General features: G+C 37.2%; 1 protein-coding gene across 1 annotated transcript in view; it reads right to left on the bottom strand.

Moving 5' to 3' along the window:
• The window catches only part of kcnh7b (potassium channel, voltage gated eag related subfamily H, member 7b), a 41,792-nt gene extending 22,134 nt beyond the window's left edge, over window positions 1-19,658 (bottom strand). The window contains exons 1-5 of the mRNA XM_035906829.2: window positions 19,301-19,658; window positions 18,734-18,964; window positions 8,588-8,743; window positions 2,368-2,808; window positions 1,142-1,353 (exon numbers count right to left, since the gene is read on the bottom strand). Coding sequence (XP_035762722.2) covers window positions 1,142-1,353; window positions 2,368-2,808; window positions 8,588-8,743; window positions 18,734-18,964; window positions 19,301-19,376 — 1,116 coding nt within the window. The 5' untranslated portion in view covers window positions 19,377-19,658. The remainder of the gene's footprint in view (window positions 1-1,141; window positions 1,354-2,367; window positions 2,809-8,587; window positions 8,744-18,733; window positions 18,965-19,300) is intronic.
• Between the last annotated feature and the right edge of the window lie 1,472 nt (window positions 19,659-21,130).

Here is a 21,130-nt window from a genome sequence, read left to right as displayed (position 1 = left end):
TCAAGATGACTTTAGGATCTCTCGGGACATGTACTGGTATCCTGGGTGGTTTAGGGCTCAGGTGAATATTCAACTTGAATAGTGATATTATAGCAAGAAGGAATGAGTCAAAAGAGCTATCAGAATAAATACACTTGTACTCTTGCCCTCTGCAACTGTGTCCATGGTTCCCACAGGTGCACTCCAAAGATGCACACATATACAGATGTAAGACTTGAAACAAAACACAGAATTGCAAAACTGGAACTTATCACCAGAATAACTGTAAACTAAAACAAAACATACATTTTTGTCTTAGACTTAGGGATTGAGACTCCTCTAACTCCCTTCACTTGTATTTTGACAGCAAGTTATTTGTCAAAATAGACAATAATAATGTTTTATTTTTCAGCTTATTGCACTAGATATTCAATAAAGTCATCGAATCATTGCAAATCAATACATAGAGTAAACCTACAAAATTAGCAGCATGTTTGTTTGCATGAAGAAAGTGTAGCTGGGCTGGAAAATAATTCCCAGCCTGAATAACTGTTTCAACTCCTGGCACTACTCCTCTATTTATGTGGATGGGCAGTAGCCATATGTTATCTCTGCAGCATGATAGACTGCCAGCTGTTTGTTAGCGTCTCCAAAAGTAAGGCTTGAATTGTTTTCATCTTTTGAGTCTATCTGACATCATGGAAAAAATGGGGAAGAGAAAACTACTGCAAAAATGATTTTGACCACTTTGGTATACACTTCTCTGGTTCACTGCCTCTCTATGTAAAAGTTTTGCTATCTCAGTGGAGTTGAGAAAAATTTAGATGATATTTACTTATTGGCATTGCGGCTGGTGCGATCTGATTGCAACATGATTTCTTCTTTAATATAATGAGCTGTCAGTGAATCATATCTCATCATCTTCATGGAGGCATCCAATTTCAGAACTACTTTTGAAATGATTAGTGCACTGGCAAGCTTCCCATCCGTCCCTCTCAGTAACGTTCTTTGAAATAGAGAACCAAGGATATGTGTGGAAAGGTGGATGGATGGATTTCTAAGAGTTGGACCCAGGTCAGAGAAATGGTAGCTGAGAGAGTTTTGCATGTCAAACAATAACAGATGCTTCAATGTAAAAATAAATTGGAATTTTCAGACTCACCTGTGTGACCTTTTCTGTTACATTGTGAGTTCTTTCTTTAACCTTTGGTGCTATGATGGGTTTCTCACTTGTTGGTGGAGAGTGGGTCTTCTTCTCTGTCCCCTCTGAGAAGTTGAGTGCAATCAGGGGGATCTTGTTGATAGTGCTATATTTGTTGATGTTTGAATCAGAGGTAGAGCCAAGAAGGCTGGACTTCACGTGGTTGAAAGGGCCTAGTGTTCAAGAGCAAATGGCAGCCACATTAGTATCCTTGGCAAGATGTAGAGGTTAACACAGTATTTGGTGGGTTTTTGTTGTTGTTGAATAAATATTAAGAAATGACCTGCTTCACCCTGATTAAACAAGCAGATTTTTAATCTCCTGTCCATTTTTAGCTATTATGGCAATATAACCATAATAAGCTGTACTGTAAATCTATTTCTAGCCAGAGAGAATACCAGCCTCACTTACTGTACATGCACATCACCATTGACTAATGTAATCTTACATCAACTGATAGTGGAAGAACTACTGGGAATTTAGTATTTTTTCACCCAAGAAAAAATGTGCTACAACACATCTAACGTGCTTTTAGAGCTGCGGTTGGCTGTGAATTAAAGCCTACTAGGAATCGGGGGGAAACTGATTTATTCATACACAAGCCTTTAAATTACACATGCCTAAAAAGCAACGTTTTCACCTTCTGTTTTTCTCATAGCTATACATGTGTCAACACACATGTCAACTCTGGGCTGGACAAAGCATATCTCTTTCTAAAATTATTTTCCAGGACAACAGAGAAGTACTGAGTAAAGACTAAGTGTGTCTGGCACCAAAAACAGTGTTGGTTTATGGCTTTTCATTTTTTTTAAAAAGAATTTTGCCTCACAATTTATGCTTGATACCCCACATGGATTTTAACAACAGCTAGTTTGCACAGCTATGTAGGTGCCATATAATATGAACACGGATTGAGACAAATTATTTAAAAGCAATGCTATTATCTACGATTTTACAGATGTTAAGATTACATTGTGACAAAATGATGACATCTGTCTCAATCATTAGTTTACAATCATTTCAGTGCAGTAAGCCCATATAACCTATTGATATATTGGTCAGACTTTACTTATCATAATAGAGTTAAAACATGAGCGGCCAATCATAAGGTGTTGGGTGGGCCAATATATTAATACAACATAACACAGACAGAAGCTACAAGTTATAGAGCGTAGTGTAGCACATACCTTCATTTGTATGGCGATCCCTGAATAAGTTTTTTGAATTGGAACTATAGCCTTCAATTTCATGAACGGATGAGGCCCTTCTCATGCTGCTGATGCTGCCTCTGGGGAAGGTATTTGACAGGGAGGTAGAGGACTGGTGTGGCTCCGAATGGTACAGTTTGTCCCAGGGGAGTTTAGGGGATGAATGGTCAAGTGGTTCAGGACCGATGCTAGCCTGGGAGGAGTGGTGGCTTGAGCCTATGAGGGCATGTGTGTCATTGGCCTCAATGGGACTGCAAATGCTCTTGGTGGGTGATGGGAAACTCTCCAGGGCCACTGAATCCTCATCCTCTTTGGGCAAGTCCACCATCACAGCATCTGGGTCCTCTTGCGGAAGAGATTGCTTGTTGGTATTCATCAGGCTCAAAGCAGCCTGGCGGAAACGGAAGAATCTACTCCTCCCTAAAAATAGAAAGGACATTGAGAGAAGACCTCAATTTACAACACAGTAATATGTATATCTATAAATATATTTAATAGCCCCAGGAGCATGTCTGATATTGTTTTCCATTGTGAGTTTTCTATTGTGTATGTGTCATCATTGACTGATTGCTGTAGTGCTGGTGAATTTTTTTGTGTTCCTTATGTGTTCTAGTCCTTAATGTGTAATAAACCTTTATTTTGGTTGGTTGATTTATATATGAACCTTCCAGAATATAATAAACAGGTTTCTTTTTGTTGCAAATATCTGTCTTTGTGTCCTGCACTCATCTCCTAAGTCCCCAGTACTGCAGCAGTCTGTTGTTGTTATTTGGTGCAGCCTGCATATCTTTGAAGGATTACAGTCGAATACATCTATCCATTGTGCCTAAGGACAATGGTATTTTACTCTAATGGTTTCAATTGAATTAGGTATAGTGAAACAAAGTAACATTATCCATAGTTTATTCTGTTTTGTTGTATTGTTAATATTCACATAACATGCATTCTATGAAAACTGTCTCCTTGAATGGTTTTTGATATCTTGGTATCTTTCCACTCCAGTCTCTACATACAAATGACAAATTATCTTTATAACATTTATAAATGTCTGTAAAAACAAACAAACAAGACCAAAAAAAAGAAGTAAATTTACTATTCTTTGAATTAGATTTTAACTTGAGTCTTTCCTTTGGTGCATAAATGCTAGTATGAAAGAAAGATGAATGAATGAATAAAAAACTTTTCAAGCTTTAAAAAGAGAAACAGTAAAAATAACAATTCTTTGTTTAATCACAGAGTGAATCTCATTACAACAAAATTCAGTAACAGTGAAATTAGGGGGCTGTTTCATAAGCACAAAAATCAAGGACAGCTACACACATCAGTCTTAAGGACATGCCTGTACTCATTCAGTAGGCTTCATCAGTTCTATTGATTTAGGCAGTTTCCAAACCTTTTAAACTGACTGTACTGACTTTACTCACTTTGATGTCACACGACATTAAGTAAGGTCACAGTATTAATAAAGTTATCATAGGGGTCTAGTATAGTGTGTTGTTAAGGAGTGTTATATTATATAGGCTGAAAATGTTTACCACAATGATGTTGCAAATTACAGACAACATATGATGCAGTTCACCTTCCTCAATTTTTATTTTTATGGATGCTCCATGTCCCCAGTCTCGAATTGGACTGCAGATCATTGTTGTTGTGCTAATGTTTGCTTTGGTTATTAGGTTGGAAAGATCCTACTCACTTCCTTTGACACGCTATCCTTTTATAGACTATCTGTGATGTTACATTAAATTTCTACTCCTCCGGCCCGTGTGCTGTGCTGGATATATTTTTTACTATATTGACAAAAGCTTTTTAAAGCTTTTATGAAAAATGATTAAAGGACTGGGTCTATAAAAAAATGTCTTATCACTTATCAGCCAGGCACTATCCATTGCCTTTAAGTAGAAATAATGAAAAGCCGGTTTGCAAAATCAATCAAAGACATACCCATATGGCATATTTACATGCCTTATTGTTGGATAAATGCATAAAAAGATGATTTTGTAGGCTGGACTTTTTTACATGTCTTGAAATGCTGTATAGTTATTTATCTGACATTAAACTTTTCATTTAGTCCCTAAATACAGTAAGCTTGACTTCATAAACAATCATAAATATATTAGTACTGTAAAGATCACAATTTGTAGATATCAAAAAGGATATCTACAAACTGTGTAAGTCTAGCATATCGTATCATATCAAGTGTATTCAGTATTCATTAATTAGTTGTTGTGAAATCAAAATGATACAATTCTTTTATAGGTTTTTATTAGTGCATAAATGCTGACATCATAATAAGATAAAGCACTTTAGGGGCTTAATGTGTACCTGTGTGCAAAGTTAGATTGCTTATCTTCTGAATATGTAGGAGGAATTCTCAGACAGACAGTGTATTATATTATTGTGTATCATAGTAAGAGGATTTTTTAAAAAAAATAATATTTTAGCATATTTATGACACTATGATGGTGTGGCTTACAAGGACATGCCTATGTGTATAGTTGAGCTGTATTCATTTGGCAGCATGCACAACATTTCAAGAGATGTTTTTTAGTTGGTTCTCTTCTTTAAATTTGCACCTTCTCTCATTTGCTGCGTTCCTCTCACTGAATCTGCCACACCTGCTCCAGCTAACCATGTCAAGGTTTGATGGCCATAAAAAAGAACAAATTTTTTTCAGAAAATTACAGCTACCAATTTAAAACTGTTTTTAAAGGAAAAAATAAAAGAAATGTAACCTACTAAAGCAAGTGGTATTAATTTGAAACAATTGAAAATATAGCCTATATGATTTAAAAGGTAATTACCAAAATGATGATTTATTAAGACACTTAAATCTATCTTTGTGGATTAAAGGTCTTTTAGAATTAGAATTACCTTGCCTTGCCTTTCTAGTATTATGCCTTGGATGCAAATGTAAACGTGCAAAAGGCTACATCAAAGACTAATGACCTCAAATAAAAGTCCAGTGTCCTTTAGACATATAGTATGAGATTGACATTTGGATTAAAGCAACATTGGCAGTCATATTAGCAAAGTACTGGACTGTTGTTGGTTGAAAAAAATCTGGCTGAGCCTGGATTTATGTTTGATTTTCCAGGACTCTACGCTATGTTCGAGAGCTGTGGCCAATATTCCAGAGAATAACACTGCAGTTACAAGAGGCCAACATCAGACTCATTCCCAGAGTGCAGATATGAGCAAGCATGAACATTTAGAATTGAGTTAAAAGTTCATAGATTCAGAGTTTCAGAAAAAAGCTCATAAAGTCTCTATTTTCAGAAGTCGTAAAAATGACTGTATTCATAGAGTACTATAATAACCGATTTTTTGTTAAGTCGCTGACTGAAAACACAATTTCCATTTTATGCAGCAAGAGTCTGGTTTGCATAACCCAGTATAAGTGTGCCACCTCTGGCTTTAGGCCTTAACAGTTGAATTTAGTGGAGGATACCTTTTAGATAGCAGCTTGAGGTGAGAGGGATTACTCTCTGCCAAGCTCCGTACTGTACTAGTTGACACCTGCTGGCCTATAACCAGCTGTCAGCAACAGATGATAATTAACACCCCTGTATAACGAAAATCACCTTTCAGAGACTGTTATATTAAATCACAGGAATAGGCATGGTGGAAATTTTCTCCGAGGCTCTTTCTATTTTGAAATCAGTGACGTTATTTCTCAGCCAATGGTACGTGTCTGCCACTGCGCTTTAAATGCCCGATAACCTAAAACTAATTTCATCAGTAAGCATTTCTTTTTTTCTATCTTCTATACTTATGACGTAAATCTTATTAAATACATTTAGAGAAATAATACTTTTAGCAATATCTGCACATAATACATTCCAATAGCCAGCAGATTCAGTTCAAAAATGATTAGCATCAGTTTTTAAAACTCATTTTAACCAAGCAACTAGAATAAAATTACACTTTAATGCACTGCCATTACTTAAGAGCCGCTCAAAGAAAAAAATAAATAATACTACGGTCATATATAAAGTGAAAGTGTGCATGAAGTCAAGAGTCATTGTCTCTGACTCTCCTAATCTTATGTCACATCATATGTTTATCTGTTTAATTTACCCATGGGTTTCCTCTGCTGAAGCACAGTCACAAGCAATCAAGTCTGACTAACAATACTGGCAACAAACAAAAGAGACATACACACGTGCACATGCACACTTAAATACACACAGCACAGCACAAGATGAATGTCAGTGCTCTGGAGGACTACATCCTGAGCGAATAGCCTAACTCAGGTCAAGAGAAAAGATGCTGAGTGCTTCCAAACAGAGAAGAGCAGGAAGGTTTCACTGACATTAACACCTCTAGAAATACACCAAAAAAAGAGAGGTGTGCTATATGCTGCTCTCCCCCAGGGTGTAAAATGGATATATTTAAACATTTTTAACAAGATTACGTTATGTAAGTCGACCATTTCCTCTTTGCATGCAGATGGTATATTTAATTGCTGTTGGTGTAAACTATATTACACTGGCAAACTAAATAATGCACCATTTTTAGAACAATAAAAGCCAGCAATATGTTTAGAAGTTACACAGTGCATGAAAAGGAACACAGTACTAAATTAGAGCCTACCAAATGTGGAGGGATATTTTAGTTTTAGCCATCTGCTCTGGTATTGACATGCTTTAAAGAAGCGAGGAAGGTTTTGTTTTGTGAATGGTGTTATTACATGATAAATGCAATGCATAAATGAACAGTCATGCATATTTATGAAAAAAAAAATCTTCTTTTGTCTTCTTTTGTTAACTGAGTTTGGGTTCTGATTTTTTAAAAAGATATTCGATTGGTTGAAGCTTGTTTTGTTTGCTTGCTGAATTTCTAGATTCTTCTTTTCGTTCACTTATAATTCTTGTCAATTCTTGTCAATTTCTTCATTCTCCACCTGCCTCCCATCTTCTCTCAGCATTTAGCCTGTGTATATTCAGACTTCTCTTTCCTTTGTCCTTTGTCAAACCATCTGTTTTCTCCCCCTAATGTAGCTCTTTGTCTTGCTTCAGTGTTTTCCTGGATTACTCCCCCATTACTCCCTTCTGGACTTTATTGATCGAACTTTGCTGTCAACCAAATAAAAAAAGGGTCCCTTATTATTTGCCTCTCCACATCGCCGACTGATAGACAGAAAAAAAATTAAGATGGAATTTCTAGTGTTAAAAAAAATCATGGCAGCAAAGACATAAAAAGAAATAGAACTTAGTTATATAGCTGCTGTTATATTTATTAAACTCTTTTTCTCTTTTGACCTTGTAGTATATGAGCACAATCCCTGCATTGCCACATACACACGAAGTATCTCAATCGTCATCACATGCAGTGAGAGGACTAATGAGATTAATCTGACTGATTAACACCTTGCATGTATGTCTGTCAGTAGTCAACCAAAAGCATTAGCAGGATCACCTGTGTGACAATACTAACCTCAAGTGACATCCAAATGAATTCAAAACTCCTCAAGTTCAAAATACAAAACAGACTGTAAATAAAAACCTTTCAAAACATCAAAATATTGTATCATTCATATACCATATATGCCATATAGGAATCAGAATGTATTAAAATACCCAACGGGTAACATAAGTCAATGAATGGAATAAATGTAATAACAAGTAGTATCTAGTAATGTTCATTTTCATAGGAAATATTTACTTAGTATGATGTAAAAAAATTCTATTTGTGATTTGTGTATACTCTTAATGGACTATGGCTGATAATATGATGTTTTAATGAAGCACACAGTTTGTATTAAGAGCCTACTGTTGTTTTACTCTGAACTTCAACAGTTTTGAACTTACCTGGATGTCACTTCAAACACTCAACATTACTGACACACATACACAAGGTGTTCATTTTTCAGATTAATCATACAGTTCCCTGATTGGATGTTGGAATGACTAAGGAATTTCCCATGTGTGCATGCTTGTTTAGTCCATATGTTGCTCGTATACCTGATGAAGGTCAGATGGACTGAAATAAGAAAGTAAGAAAACATGCAAGAGTTCTTGATTTTTTTTTAAAACCTTTATCCTGCAATGCACCAGTTACTCATTCAGGTATGCAGAAAGTTTGTCACAGATGTTTGTATGGCAGCAAAGTTAAACAGCTCCACAGTATTTGTTAGATACTGGGAGGTATGTCATGCTATATCACTAATTATTCCAGTAGTATTTAACATACTTACTTTGATCAGACTTTGTAGGGGATGTTGGGCTTATCTTCTCTGTGGAGTTGTCACTTCCCTCATCCACAACATACTCAAAATTTAGGATAAACATCATCACCACGCCCTCTTCATTCTTCACTGGGATTATATGAGTGTTACACTGAAAGTCAGACCCTGAAAGAGAAACAAAGAATCAGTGTCAGAGAGTTGAACATACAACGTGCCAGTTAAAAGTCCTTGTGAGAGACGTTTACCAACATGTAGTATCACAATCAGATGGGCCAGTGTAAAAGCTATTATTTATTTCCATTTAAAAGAACTGTAAAAATGACTTACGACACCTCTGGAAAAACAGAGAAGACGTTAATATTAAAAGTCAATGGCTATATGCCAGAATAGATGAAATAGATGAGATAAAATAAAAAACATCCAGAGGTCAGATTGGTTCATGTCTGTGTGTTGTTGTTCTTATGCATATATTGCATACATATTTTAATGAGAAATATATTACATAAAATAACTAAGTTTCAAAACCATGGCTGAGACAGCACAATTTAGTGTAACAGATCAAACAAGCAAGACAGATTACAGCCAATTTAAGAAACTGCAGTGTGCACATAGAAATAATCACTAAAAATATCCGTTGTGAGGCAGCGGAGCAGAAAATCCAGCGAGATCACAATTTCTCAACTGCACTGGTTAAAGCTGCGTTAGCAAAATCTACTCTTGCTTGTGGGCATAAGTGCTCACCAATAAAACTCTCTACCCACTGGACTTGAAGCAATAACACAACAGCTACTTACAGTCGGGGGACATATAGTATCAGTGGCCTTTTCTGGTATGAGGAAAATCTTTCGTGAAAATGTTTGCTCTGAAACTACTCCAGTTATTATTACATTCTAAAAATAGTAAAAAAAAAAAAAAAAGCCCCATTTGAACCTTTTTCAAAAAAAAAAAAAAAAATTAACACGTGTAGATATATTTATCATTTTGAACTGAGCTATAAAATCAAATTGTTTCATAGTAAAATTGCACCTTTGTCTCTCTGTGTGGATCTGTCCGTCATTTTGTCTGTCTGTTTGTGTTGTGCTCATACTCACAGAGGACACATATTACCAGTGTTCGCTGCAATTTCCTCAGGGCTCACAGACACCCTGCCAGCAGCATTCATTAGCAGTAGACTTGCTGTCTGACTAAATATAACAAGCTTGGTCTGTCTCTACATGCCACAGTTCTCTTGGACAGATTTCAGCATCAGAAATCCCAGAAGTGATGATAATGTAATCTAAATGAAATGGAAAACATTGAAAATGCACCAGCTGGTGTTAGAGAATAGTGGAATTCAGTGTTTCACAGGTACTGAGTGAATTAATGGAGTAAACGGAACAAAACACTGTTACATATGTGATGTGTTACTAAGAGCAGAAGGTGTGCTGTATGCAATCTCATCTCCTGTAAAGGCTTCCTGGTCATGTTACGTTATAAAGTCGAAAGTGGCGCTTAGAGAGCAGGGCAACCTCGAGTCCTTGCCCAATTTAAATCCCCTGTTCATAAAAAGCACTTTTCCTGCATTTCCCAGAAATCCTTCACCTAATTCTGCATTGTCCTTTCTGTAAAAGGGAGCACTTTGGTATTGACTTTGATTTAACACTGTTCATTTGTTCAGAGAGGGAAAGTAAGGGGATGAGAGTTATTCAGAACTGATTGTCTGATAAACAGAATAAGTGTAAAAATTGTGAGCTTACAGGATACAAAAACAGTGCAACAAAGTTCACCAGTAAGAAGAAAGGTGGGAAAACTGTAATCACAGTTCTGATGTGTGTTATGGACGTAAAAAAAAACAACGTTTTTGTTAAGACTCACTTTTAATTATACACAGATCAAGTATGTAGACCAGTTTGTCCAGTAAAAAGATCCACCCTGGTACAGAGCAGGTGAGTATAAGATAAAGAATATGTAAGGTAGAGTGTAGACTGTTAGTTGTAGTTATTTCAAGATATATCCTAGACAAAGAACAAGGGACAAAGACTTAAGTGGTTTATTAGCATGGACGAATAAAAAAATATGGCCAAGACTTCCTCATTCCTCTTCCTTACTTGAACAGATGTGGATACCATCCTTGCTCTATTGCTCAGCCGTGAATAGACTTCTGTAAATTTTACTTTAAATTTTCATTTAATTTGACAGCTCTAGTAGAGATTAACAGGAAAGAAGACCGAGGAAAGAGAGAAGAGGAACGAAATGGTCAGTTTTCACCCATGTGCTATGTGCCTGAACTATTTAGCCATCAGGTCACCCAGTTAATTTAATCTCTGTCTGTCTGTGTGATTATGTGTTTTTTTTGTCCGCGAACTCTTCCTAGATAATCAAATAAACAAAATTGGCATAAAGGATACATCCAAGGATTTTTATCTATATCAAACATTATGGCATCGTCATATTGCCTAGCAACCACTCACCGACAGCCCAAAATGACCCATTTTAAGCATTTGTGCGCTGACAATACCTTCTGTCATTATTTTACAACAATAATATCTAATTATATTCACAAAAGCTGAATTATACATGTCGAGCAACCACCTCGTAATGGGTTAAGGGAAGATGCTGCCAGTAACTATGTGAAATTGATATACAGTGCTGCAATGAAAACTTCCTTGCGATTACTTTGATCACTATAGCAGATTGGCACAGTTAGTGATAGTTTGCATGGAAGACTACCCCCTTGGTAAGTACTTGGCCAATGTTTGCAGAAAAAGCATCAAGACGACTACAACTGCTAATTGTTAATGTGCTAATGTACAAAGCAATTGCAATGAATGTTTTTGGTGTAGCCGCCTACTTTATTTCACCTAGCAACAGATAATACCCTCTACCAACCACTTGCAAACACTGAATACACCCGAGCTTCCCAGGGGTTTGCCCATTGGTGTCTAGGCCTGTGTGACTGAGGCTAAACATTACCAATTTTTGGCATATGAACACTAACTACCTTTCTTTCTTTCTTTTAAAATTTTCTTATTGTGATAAGCATATCAGTTTGCCAACAGCATGAACAAGGAAAACTACTAGCATGCACTAGTATAAATAAATAAATAAACAAACACCATATGGCTTGCATGGTTAAAAACACATTGTGTTCATTCTGTTAGGCAAATGTATATTTACATTATCGCTAATTAACAGAAGAGTGATGTAACTGCATAACTAACCAGCAAAAAAAAAAATTAAATGCTAAGCTTAAATGCTGTAAAATCTAGCCTGAATAATAGGAATAACTAAATATTTATATTAGTAGTAGTTACTACTAATAGCTGATAATGGAAATAGTGGTGTAGTCAGTCAGCAGTTTCAGAGAAGGCTCCGTGATCAGCCAGGATGAAACTGTGAATTCAGCAAAAAATATGTCTGGGCTGGGCTTTACCTGACCAGATGGGAAACAATAGTCATGTTTAAAGGCTAAGCCATGGGGGTCCCTTCTCATCTGGTCTCCTGCTGAATGTCACCTTTACCAAAACGGATGAAAGCAAAGCTTCTTCTAACTCTTGAGTTGAATCAGCACGGACAGTGTGTTACTAAGTTTAATCTCATAATATGCTCCTATTCACATTTTCATTTTAATTGTTTTGGAACCAAACAAAGGACACAGGGCTTCTTCCTGTTAAACAACAAGCGTATTCAGTCAGAAGAACAGGGAGAACAGGGAGTTCTTGTTTCTCTGACCAAAAAAACCCCGATGGCAGTGTGCTATGTGATCAGTTGAGTTATTTGTTACCAGAAAAAGCAAAAGTGTTATTCACAGTTTAAGTCTACTGAAGGTATTTTAGTAAACATTACTGCACAAATCTGAATTAACTGTAATTGAAATTAGTTATAATTTATTCGTAACTAACTGTTACTGTTAAATCATAAATCAATTTAGCAGTTTATTATCTTATCACCAAATTAATATTCTAGAATATCCAACATGTAAATTAAGTGGGGACTTAGACAATAGCGGACCTCAATCAAATCTTTTTATCTGAGGGTGTGTGCCTGTTATTTAAATGTTACAGTAAATGCAAGCCATAAAATATGTGAATAAAAATGAAATTCAGATGAAAAGATCCCATTATATGTGACACCACCCCCTGCTGGGTAACAAATTGCCTTGGCAGACATCACTTCACAGCTGAAGTATCATTAGAATAAAACTGCCAGACAATTTTTATGAAGCTATGATATTTTTCAAACTCATCAAGAAAGGTTTTCAGATTTCTAATTTAACCTATTTACAAGCATTTATGTTTGGATCACAGAGTAAGGAGAGAGTGAAAGGACATAACAGAAAAAACAGTATTAATATATAACAGTAGAGTAAGAAGCACAATGACATTAAAAATAAGGTGTACTGAGTATCAAAGCTGTGCGAGCTCCATCAAGTCTTACCGACGTATATGTTTTTATACTTTTCTATTGTCGTGTCTTGGATTAGCATTTTTGCCTTTAGATGCAATCAGGCGACACTTAAAAATGAGATTATTTCAAGCAGCTGCAACTTTTATCAATCAAATGAAGAATGCATATAGTGCACAAAGTATACATTGCATAAACAAATGCGACAAGTCAGAAACAAAACTGAGGTTTAACACAAAATGAAATTCGTAAAGCCCCTGAGCTGAACATGTCTGCAAATAGTTCAGAGCAAACACTTTTGCTTTAATAATTAAATAATAAAGTGACTGCCTTGTAAAAGCTATAGCCCTTCTGAAAAAAAGAATCCATTCTTTCAAACGGATTTTGTTAAACTCTATTAGGAGAATCAATAAAATATTATCTTTTTGTCTGTTTACTGATGTTTTATGCAATTAAGGCCTGAGCTTTTACAGGTCCACTCAAGGACAGCCAGAGACTTTTCAATGTGTTTTTATGTTTTGTTCACTGTGGTCCTGAATCTGAATCCTCACCTCATTCTCGCTCCCAATTTCAACTCCAAGGCCTTTTTTGTTCCAGCCGCTCTGAATTTTGGTTGTGTTCACTCTTCTCTCAACCCAGGCTCCATGTCCCTGACCCTGCACCTCTAAAGATTACTGCCACCACCATGCTTTGCTGGGGGAATAGTATTAGCCAGATGAGAGAAAGCCCTAGTTTTCACCAGACAAACTGCTTGCAGTTCTGACTAAATAATTCGATTTTTAGACTTCCACAGTTCTTTAAAAGCAATTTTTTGCAAAAGCCAAGAAGCCTCTCATAGATTTTCCTTCTGTCTATCTCTATGTCCTGATTTATGGACTGCTGCCAAAGGGTTGTGCTGCAGGTTTTGTTCTCTCTGCAGAGAGCTTCTGAAGCTTTCTTCAAAATACTGGTGGTACATTCTCTTACCAAAGACCAACTTGCTCGATTACTCAATTTGCCCAAATGACCAGCACTATGAAAGGCCCTTTCATTTTCACATTTAATTCATTTCACAATTATTTTGTGCCTCGGAACACTCAAAGCTTTAGAAATTATGAAGGATGCAAACAAGTAAGGGTTTGCACCCTTAATGACCCATGGTAGCCATGGCAACTGGTTAGCACTGGGACAAGGAAAGCCAATATGTGTGTGTGTGTTGTGTGTGTTTGTGCAGCCAAGAGTAGATGCACCCTCATGCTCAGCAGACCTCCTGAATAAAGTCGTGGTTAAGCCCTGCCCTTATGTTTGCCTCACCAAATGTTATCATGGCAGTGTGCAGAGTGTCTCATGACTTAATCTTTTCCAATAGTTATGTGTAAATGATAATTAAAGGGAATTGAATGCATATGACTGCAACTTGTCCTGCAGCAAAGGTTCTAAACACATTGATAAAAACATCCACTTTGACATTACTCAGTCAAAACACGTGGGAAAGAATGCCAATTTGAGTCAGTTAATGAAACTAGTGTATGCAGCCATCCACAGCATATCTACTGATATCAGTATTACATGACTAGAATGCCACTGTAACTCTAAAATACATTACACATTTTGCTCAATATCGAAAGAATAAACAAGAAAGCTCCAGATGTTTAAGCGTGCCATCTGCGTCCCTGGAAATTGTTAATGTCTGTAAAACTTGGAGTACTCTAGGTGTTAAAAATTGTGAATGTGTCATGCTGCTCAAAAGCTGTGGAAATACTTGAATTTTAACTTTTTTGGTTAATTTTTATATCACACAATGTACGTCAGTAAAGACTTTTAGTGTTGATGGAATAATAAGGGTGTTTTATTACTTCTATATATATTTAGTCCATTTTCATGCATTTTTTTTTTTACTGAATGTGCATTCATTTTGAGATCTTTATATAAACTGTTTTCCCTGTGAGCCAAGAGACACTATTTACACCTGCTTGAAAGACTGGACACTGTATTAAGACTAGCTCCCTATACATGATGGAAATTTCATTACTGTAGATTCTGTTTCCATCATCAATTATTAAAACATTGCTGCTTAATCAAGTGATCCTTTCAACACAATCGGAATGATAAGCAACAAAGAAAAAAAAGCTGTGGTGCAACTTTAAGATGTCTTAAAGACGCATAAATGCACATAGCTGTGTTCATACACAGTAGTGTTTCTTAAGGCTTCATATTCTTCTATGTAAGTTGATCTGCTTTGGGAAGAAGCATGAGTAACATTGTTGAATGCAGATTTTTCTGTTTGTATCCTTCAACCATGTACTACACAACTGTATTGTAGCTTTTAAACACAGCCCCACAACTACTAGTGAGTCTTGTATAATAAAATCTGACATGTTCCTCTTTTAGGGCTATTCTGCTTATGCCAATATACAACATTACTGGGGCATAGCCCATCAGGACTGGTGTATGTAGAGAGAAGCCATGCAAGCTAGCCCTTTGTTTACAGTCCTTAGACCCTGAGGCAATATCTCGCCTCAATGAGAGTGCTGTAAGCTACATAGACTGGCCTAATTTCATCTTCAATCAGTGTCTTCAGAGCCATCAGGGATAACTAGCAGCTCCAGCACACACTGTACTGTATTTATATTTATTAGTTGGTGAGATTTTGCTTCGTGATCTTTTAATTATGTTTAATTTGGTACAGATGTTGACAGGTTAAATGAACTGAAGGGTATATAATGTAGGTTAACGTACGGTAGCTAATTAGGAGAAAAATACAGATGGTATAGAGAGGAACATTGGATTTCACACTCCACTACAAGAATCTCATGACATTAAAAATAGTCCATGATTTACTACTCCTATCTAATGCAAATTTTGTTAGGGTTATGTCAGTAACTATCACTATCAATTTCCAGTTATTAATTAAGCTTATCTCGATTTGTTGAGTTTGAAAGGAACTCGTGCTACAGCATGTTTTAACAAACATTTTACCGGACTTGAAATCATCTGCTTGCACGGGCTGAATATAACCAGATGCAGAAAACCTTATCTGCTTCACCTCATACTACGAGACACCAAAGAAGGCTTGCGTGATGAAAAATGGATGTGCTATTTTAGAGAGTAGTCATCCAAGTGTCTCGCAGCACACCTTATGTACTGTAGGCACTCCCTGTCCCCTCACTCCCCTGCCACTAAACCCTCAGCAGGGGTACATGGCCCTGCAGTCCCCTTGGTGGAGTGCCACCTATGAAACTCTGCACCCAAGCATACCACATGTCCCACATCATTCAGCATGGTTAGCTAAGCTGCTGCTGTTATGTCGCCATTATCCATTTAACTTCTCTCTGCTCCATGGTGTCAGCTTCCTTTTGTTAATACTCATTCAGGTACAAAGTATTATTACACCCTGTGGAATAGGATAGCTCTACAAAGCCTTCAGGGGAAAGCATTTATCTCATTGATTATGTATCATAGCTGGTGTAACACAGCACATGTGGTATCTCTTCTAACAGCACGTCATGCTTCTTCACATAGAGGGAAGCACAAAAATTAGAAGCAAATGGTCTGGTGCAAAAGGCCTTTGCTGTGCTCCCATGGTTGCTATTGTTCCCCTACTTTTAATTTCTAAGCATTCACATAAGCTGCTTAACTTTTGCTTTTTAAGTGAAAAGAGAAATAAAGCTTTGTTGCTCCTGATGTCGCACAGCTTCCTCAAATCCAAACCTTACTTTCTTACCGCAGTTATTGGTGGAAGGGGAAAACAAACTACTCCTGCCTCACTTCAGTTCCTTCAACCTCTGGCATTTTAGGCACACATTAAAAATCAACCAATACTTGGAGAAAAATATGCATGAAGAGGGGGAGAAACAGAACATTGGTAACCTGCCTATGCTAAGGCTGGTTTATTTCATCATTTGTGATGTACAGTGTGTGCTCGGGCTTTAATACAAAGGATTAACTGATTTGCATTAGGACTGATAACTTCAAATGCAGTTTGGAGACATGAAATGCAACCACTTTCTGCCCATCAACTCCAATTTGTCAGCTGTCTTGAATCAATAGGGCTATTTCTCTCAAGGATGGCATGAATCTTTTATTCCCTTAAAGCAGGCGAATGGTGTCCTCCATACCCGTGTAATGCATCTACTCTGAAAGCTGCTCATTCCCAGTCACTGCACTGTCAGCCCTGACATCTTTATTCATGAGCACACATGCAAACTATAAATTCCTCTGAGGAGTATTAAGAGTTATGTTTTGGATTCGTAATGCACACTAGGGAGGATTGTGATAGGACTGGGACTAACGATTACGTTGGAAGGTTTTCAGACTCTCATCCACAATGCTTAAGCATTTCATGCTCACGACTTTTAGAACAGAGTGTAGAACATGCATGCAATATGGGAAGATGGGAACCTAAATGAAGTTTCTTTAAAATCCTGTTTGCCATACACCAAGCACTTCCAGTCAGACCCTAGAGTTTGGTGTGAAATTGTCTTGCAGGTTTCTGCAACAATCTATTTAACAGTGCAGCAGCTGGATCGTGATTAGCAAAAAAACCAAAACATGCCTGATGGTTGCCGATGGAAGATTAAGCATGTATCCATGGCACAGAATCTAATTAAACTCATGATTAAAAATTAGGCTCCTAGGATTAAATAAAATATTAACACTTTTTTTCTATTTTAGAATCCACATATATAAAACTGCTGTTTGCTCATGATTTAAAGTGATCAAATGCTAAAGAATATTAGTGCAAAGCAACAATGTCTCACCAGAAGACGTCTCACATGGCACAAACACAGGTGCTAAATGAAAACAATAAAGCATGATCAAAATGTGCAGCTCCACAAGAGTAGTACCTTTGGGATTAACTGTGTACAGATATGTCACGCTGACCATACAAAAAAAAAAAGCCTCATGTGAGAGCATGGCAGGAGGTGGTCAATCTGCGGATTTATGCCACTGAGTGGTAACGTCGTATTAAATCTCTCTGACTCAGGATTGCTGTCTCTCAGTACACCATTCATAACAGGACTGGCCAAAAATGAATGACAAAAGTCTACCGCTTAAGGGAGAGCATTTTCACTGCAAGCAAATCTGTACAGCAATTTTATAGGTCAATGGACTGATCCACTGTCTACTGAAACAACTGAAAACCTTTGGTACAAACCACCGCATCAATAAACGCACCATAGAGATTCAAACACACAATCAGTGTATTTTACTATATTTGAAATTTGTAAAGTAGACAAAGAATTTACTGCAAGGTAAGGTTCAAAAGACAAAACATAAAGTTTACAGCTGCTGATGTCAAAGACCTGTATCCTTCAAATTCACCTCTGTAGTTTATGTTCTTCTCATGCAGAGCTGCTTTGTGTAGTGCATTATTTGAGATGTAAGACTAACAATATTACAGAAACACTGTTTTTATTTGAAAAAAAAACAATAAACACAATCCAATAAGATTAAAAAAACAACATTCCTGTTGTATTATATGATCAGAATATTTTTTTGTTTCTCGTAAGAACACGTTTCATAAATCTCTAATAACCATCATCTAGTTATTTTTTGCAGAACACATGAAATAACACCAGCATAAACTTACAGGAAGATCTAATTTTAGACTAGACTAGCCTTGCTGTTTTCCTCTGTCTGAGGTACTGTTGACATACACCTCTGGTTGGTTAGTGACCAACTGACTGACACAACATGAAATGAGGAGATCTCCAGGTGCTCTCCAGACAGCTCTCAGCTTACGGGTATGCTGTGCCAGCCCCCTTCTGTTTTACCAGATCGGTTACTTACCATCCTTGCGGTAGTATGTGATCTCCACCTTGCGCTCCTCAGACCCAAACACTGCCTGTGTCACTTGGTTGATGGCCTCTTTGTCAGTGAGGTCACCATGGAGGAAGTCACATGTGCATGGCTTCTGCATGATGTCTGGTCTTGAGAAGCCTGTCATCTCACAGAAGCCATCATTGCAGTAGATGATTGCACAGTTCTCCACCCTGGCGTTAGCTATCACAAATTTCCGGTCTGTATGAAAGAGGGGAACAAATATATACGATCTGATGTGATCTCAGTGTAAACCCAGGCTCACATATAATAACAGTCAGCAATCAAGTGAAGTGCCTGGCAACTACTAAACAAACCGAGTCTATATAATAATAATAACAATAACAATAATAATAATAATAATAAAAAACAAGAATCTAACATTTCAGTTTTATCCTTTTCTTTAAGAAATATCTTAACATAAAGTTACACACACACACACACACACGTATATACATATCTTATTCTGTCAATAACGTTTACTTTGTGCTATTTCTTTATCTGGTAGCAGAATTTGTACATCAACAAAATACTTACTCTGTCCCTCGAATTTCCGAATTATTATTCCAAGGAATGTGTTCTGTGGTGCAACGTGACCTCTTCTTATAGGCATATTTAGACAAAGAATATCCCGCGATCTTCAGTAAAAAGTGCCTCCACAGTAAATCCCCAAGTTGCAAAGGTTGGCTGTTTGTGGGGTTTCTTTTACCAAATTCGCTACACGCAAACACTCTACTTTAAATTACCTTTCTACTTTACCGTAGAGTTATTTATCCCGCTTGTATAACTGAGCATCTAAATGGCTCATCTCCGAAACGCGCGGAATCGGGGAGGATTGCTTGAGTTAGGTTTAGTTCGCAAAGCATTTCGCGTTGAGGTTGGGTGCGATCCTGACGTCCTCTGTCGCGGTGTGTTGAGAGCACACAACGGCCAGTGGTTAATATGCCAAGGGGAATGACGTTGCTCTCAGGGGGCTTAGCCCGCGTATGGATAAGTCCCAGCCTTGCGGAGCAACAATGAGCATTGCTGGAATACACTACAGTATGTGCTTACAATATACTGCCTTGTGTGTATGGGTGCGTGTGTGTTTGTGGTTGAGGGGGAGGGGGGTCCACATAATGACAGGAGACTTTTTTAGTGGAGGGTGATAGTTAACAGCAGTTTGATAGAAATTGAAACGCACACATATTAACACTGGCAACTGGCATGCTGTTTTGAACTCTTAAATAACCGTTTATACATGTTTGATACTCTAGACTGCTGTAATGTTTGCTGTTCAACATCTACTTAGCGCTTTTTTCCACTTCACCGATTTGAATATGTAAGCTAACTCAGCGACCGCTGATTAATGAATTAATGTTCCTTAGCATTCGCAAATATTTCAAAAAGAGTCTAACCGCTTGGGAAATATGCTTATGTGCTTTCTTGAGCAGCCTACTAATTAACATATATCATTACTTTTTATAACACATGCGACATTTTAACCCGAGGCTATCTACTGTACTGTCTCATCACCCTAACCCCCACCGCTGGTAGGGGAATTATGCTAAATATGGCTACAGCTAGGCAACTCCTTACAGTGAATGGGCAGATATTAGTGTGGATTCTATCTTAATCATCGAGTCCTTAGTGAAAAAACAAACAAAGACTTATTTCTATTACTGGAGAACTGTTTTTCTTTGAATGAGGAGAATTGGCATTCATGATATCTGGTGGTCTCCTAGAATCCACCCAACAAACAAACAAGCAAACATATAATTTTGCAGACAAAATGCGCTTACCTTATTAATGTGTAAAATATTATACAGTAGGCAATGCTGATTATGTAAAACTTCAACAGTTACACAAAACCACATGTGCACCATGTTATACAGAAACACCATGTACCATGAGCTTAAATATTTCATACAAGCACACAAAAATCTATCAAAAGTCATATAATTAGATTTGATATATTACCATACAGCGTTTCTTATATTTTTTACATTTTCTTGGGTTAGTGGGTCTGTGCAAGCTGCATTTGACTGACCTCCCTGACTCTTCTGTTAGTTTTCTTGTACCATATGGATCAACTGCAGCTTGAGTAGATTCATATAGCTTGAGCAACTGGAAAAAATAATCCTATAGGTATACTAAGCCCTTACGAATCACTTTGGACATCTGTCCATTGCGTTGAAAAGACTAATAGATTCAAGTGATGGTGAAAATACAGGGCGAGAGGCAGGGTACACTCTGGACAGGTTGCCAATGCTCATACATCCACAGTCCACTGAGAATAGCCAATTAAGCTAACATGCAAGCACCACACAGAAAAGACCTTGCTGACCAAGACATTCAATCCCCATATCTTTTTGCTGTGTGACAGCT

The sequence above is a fragment of the Neolamprologus brichardi genome, chromosome 16, assembly GCF_056152115.1.
Source record: "Neolamprologus brichardi isolate AB-2024 chromosome 16, ASM5615211v1, whole genome shotgun sequence".
Classification (NCBI taxonomy): Eukaryota; Metazoa; Chordata; class Actinopteri; order Cichliformes; family Cichlidae; genus Neolamprologus; species Neolamprologus brichardi.
Note: the sequence above shows the minus strand (reverse complement) of the source record. Positions and strands in the feature narration are given on the sequence as shown.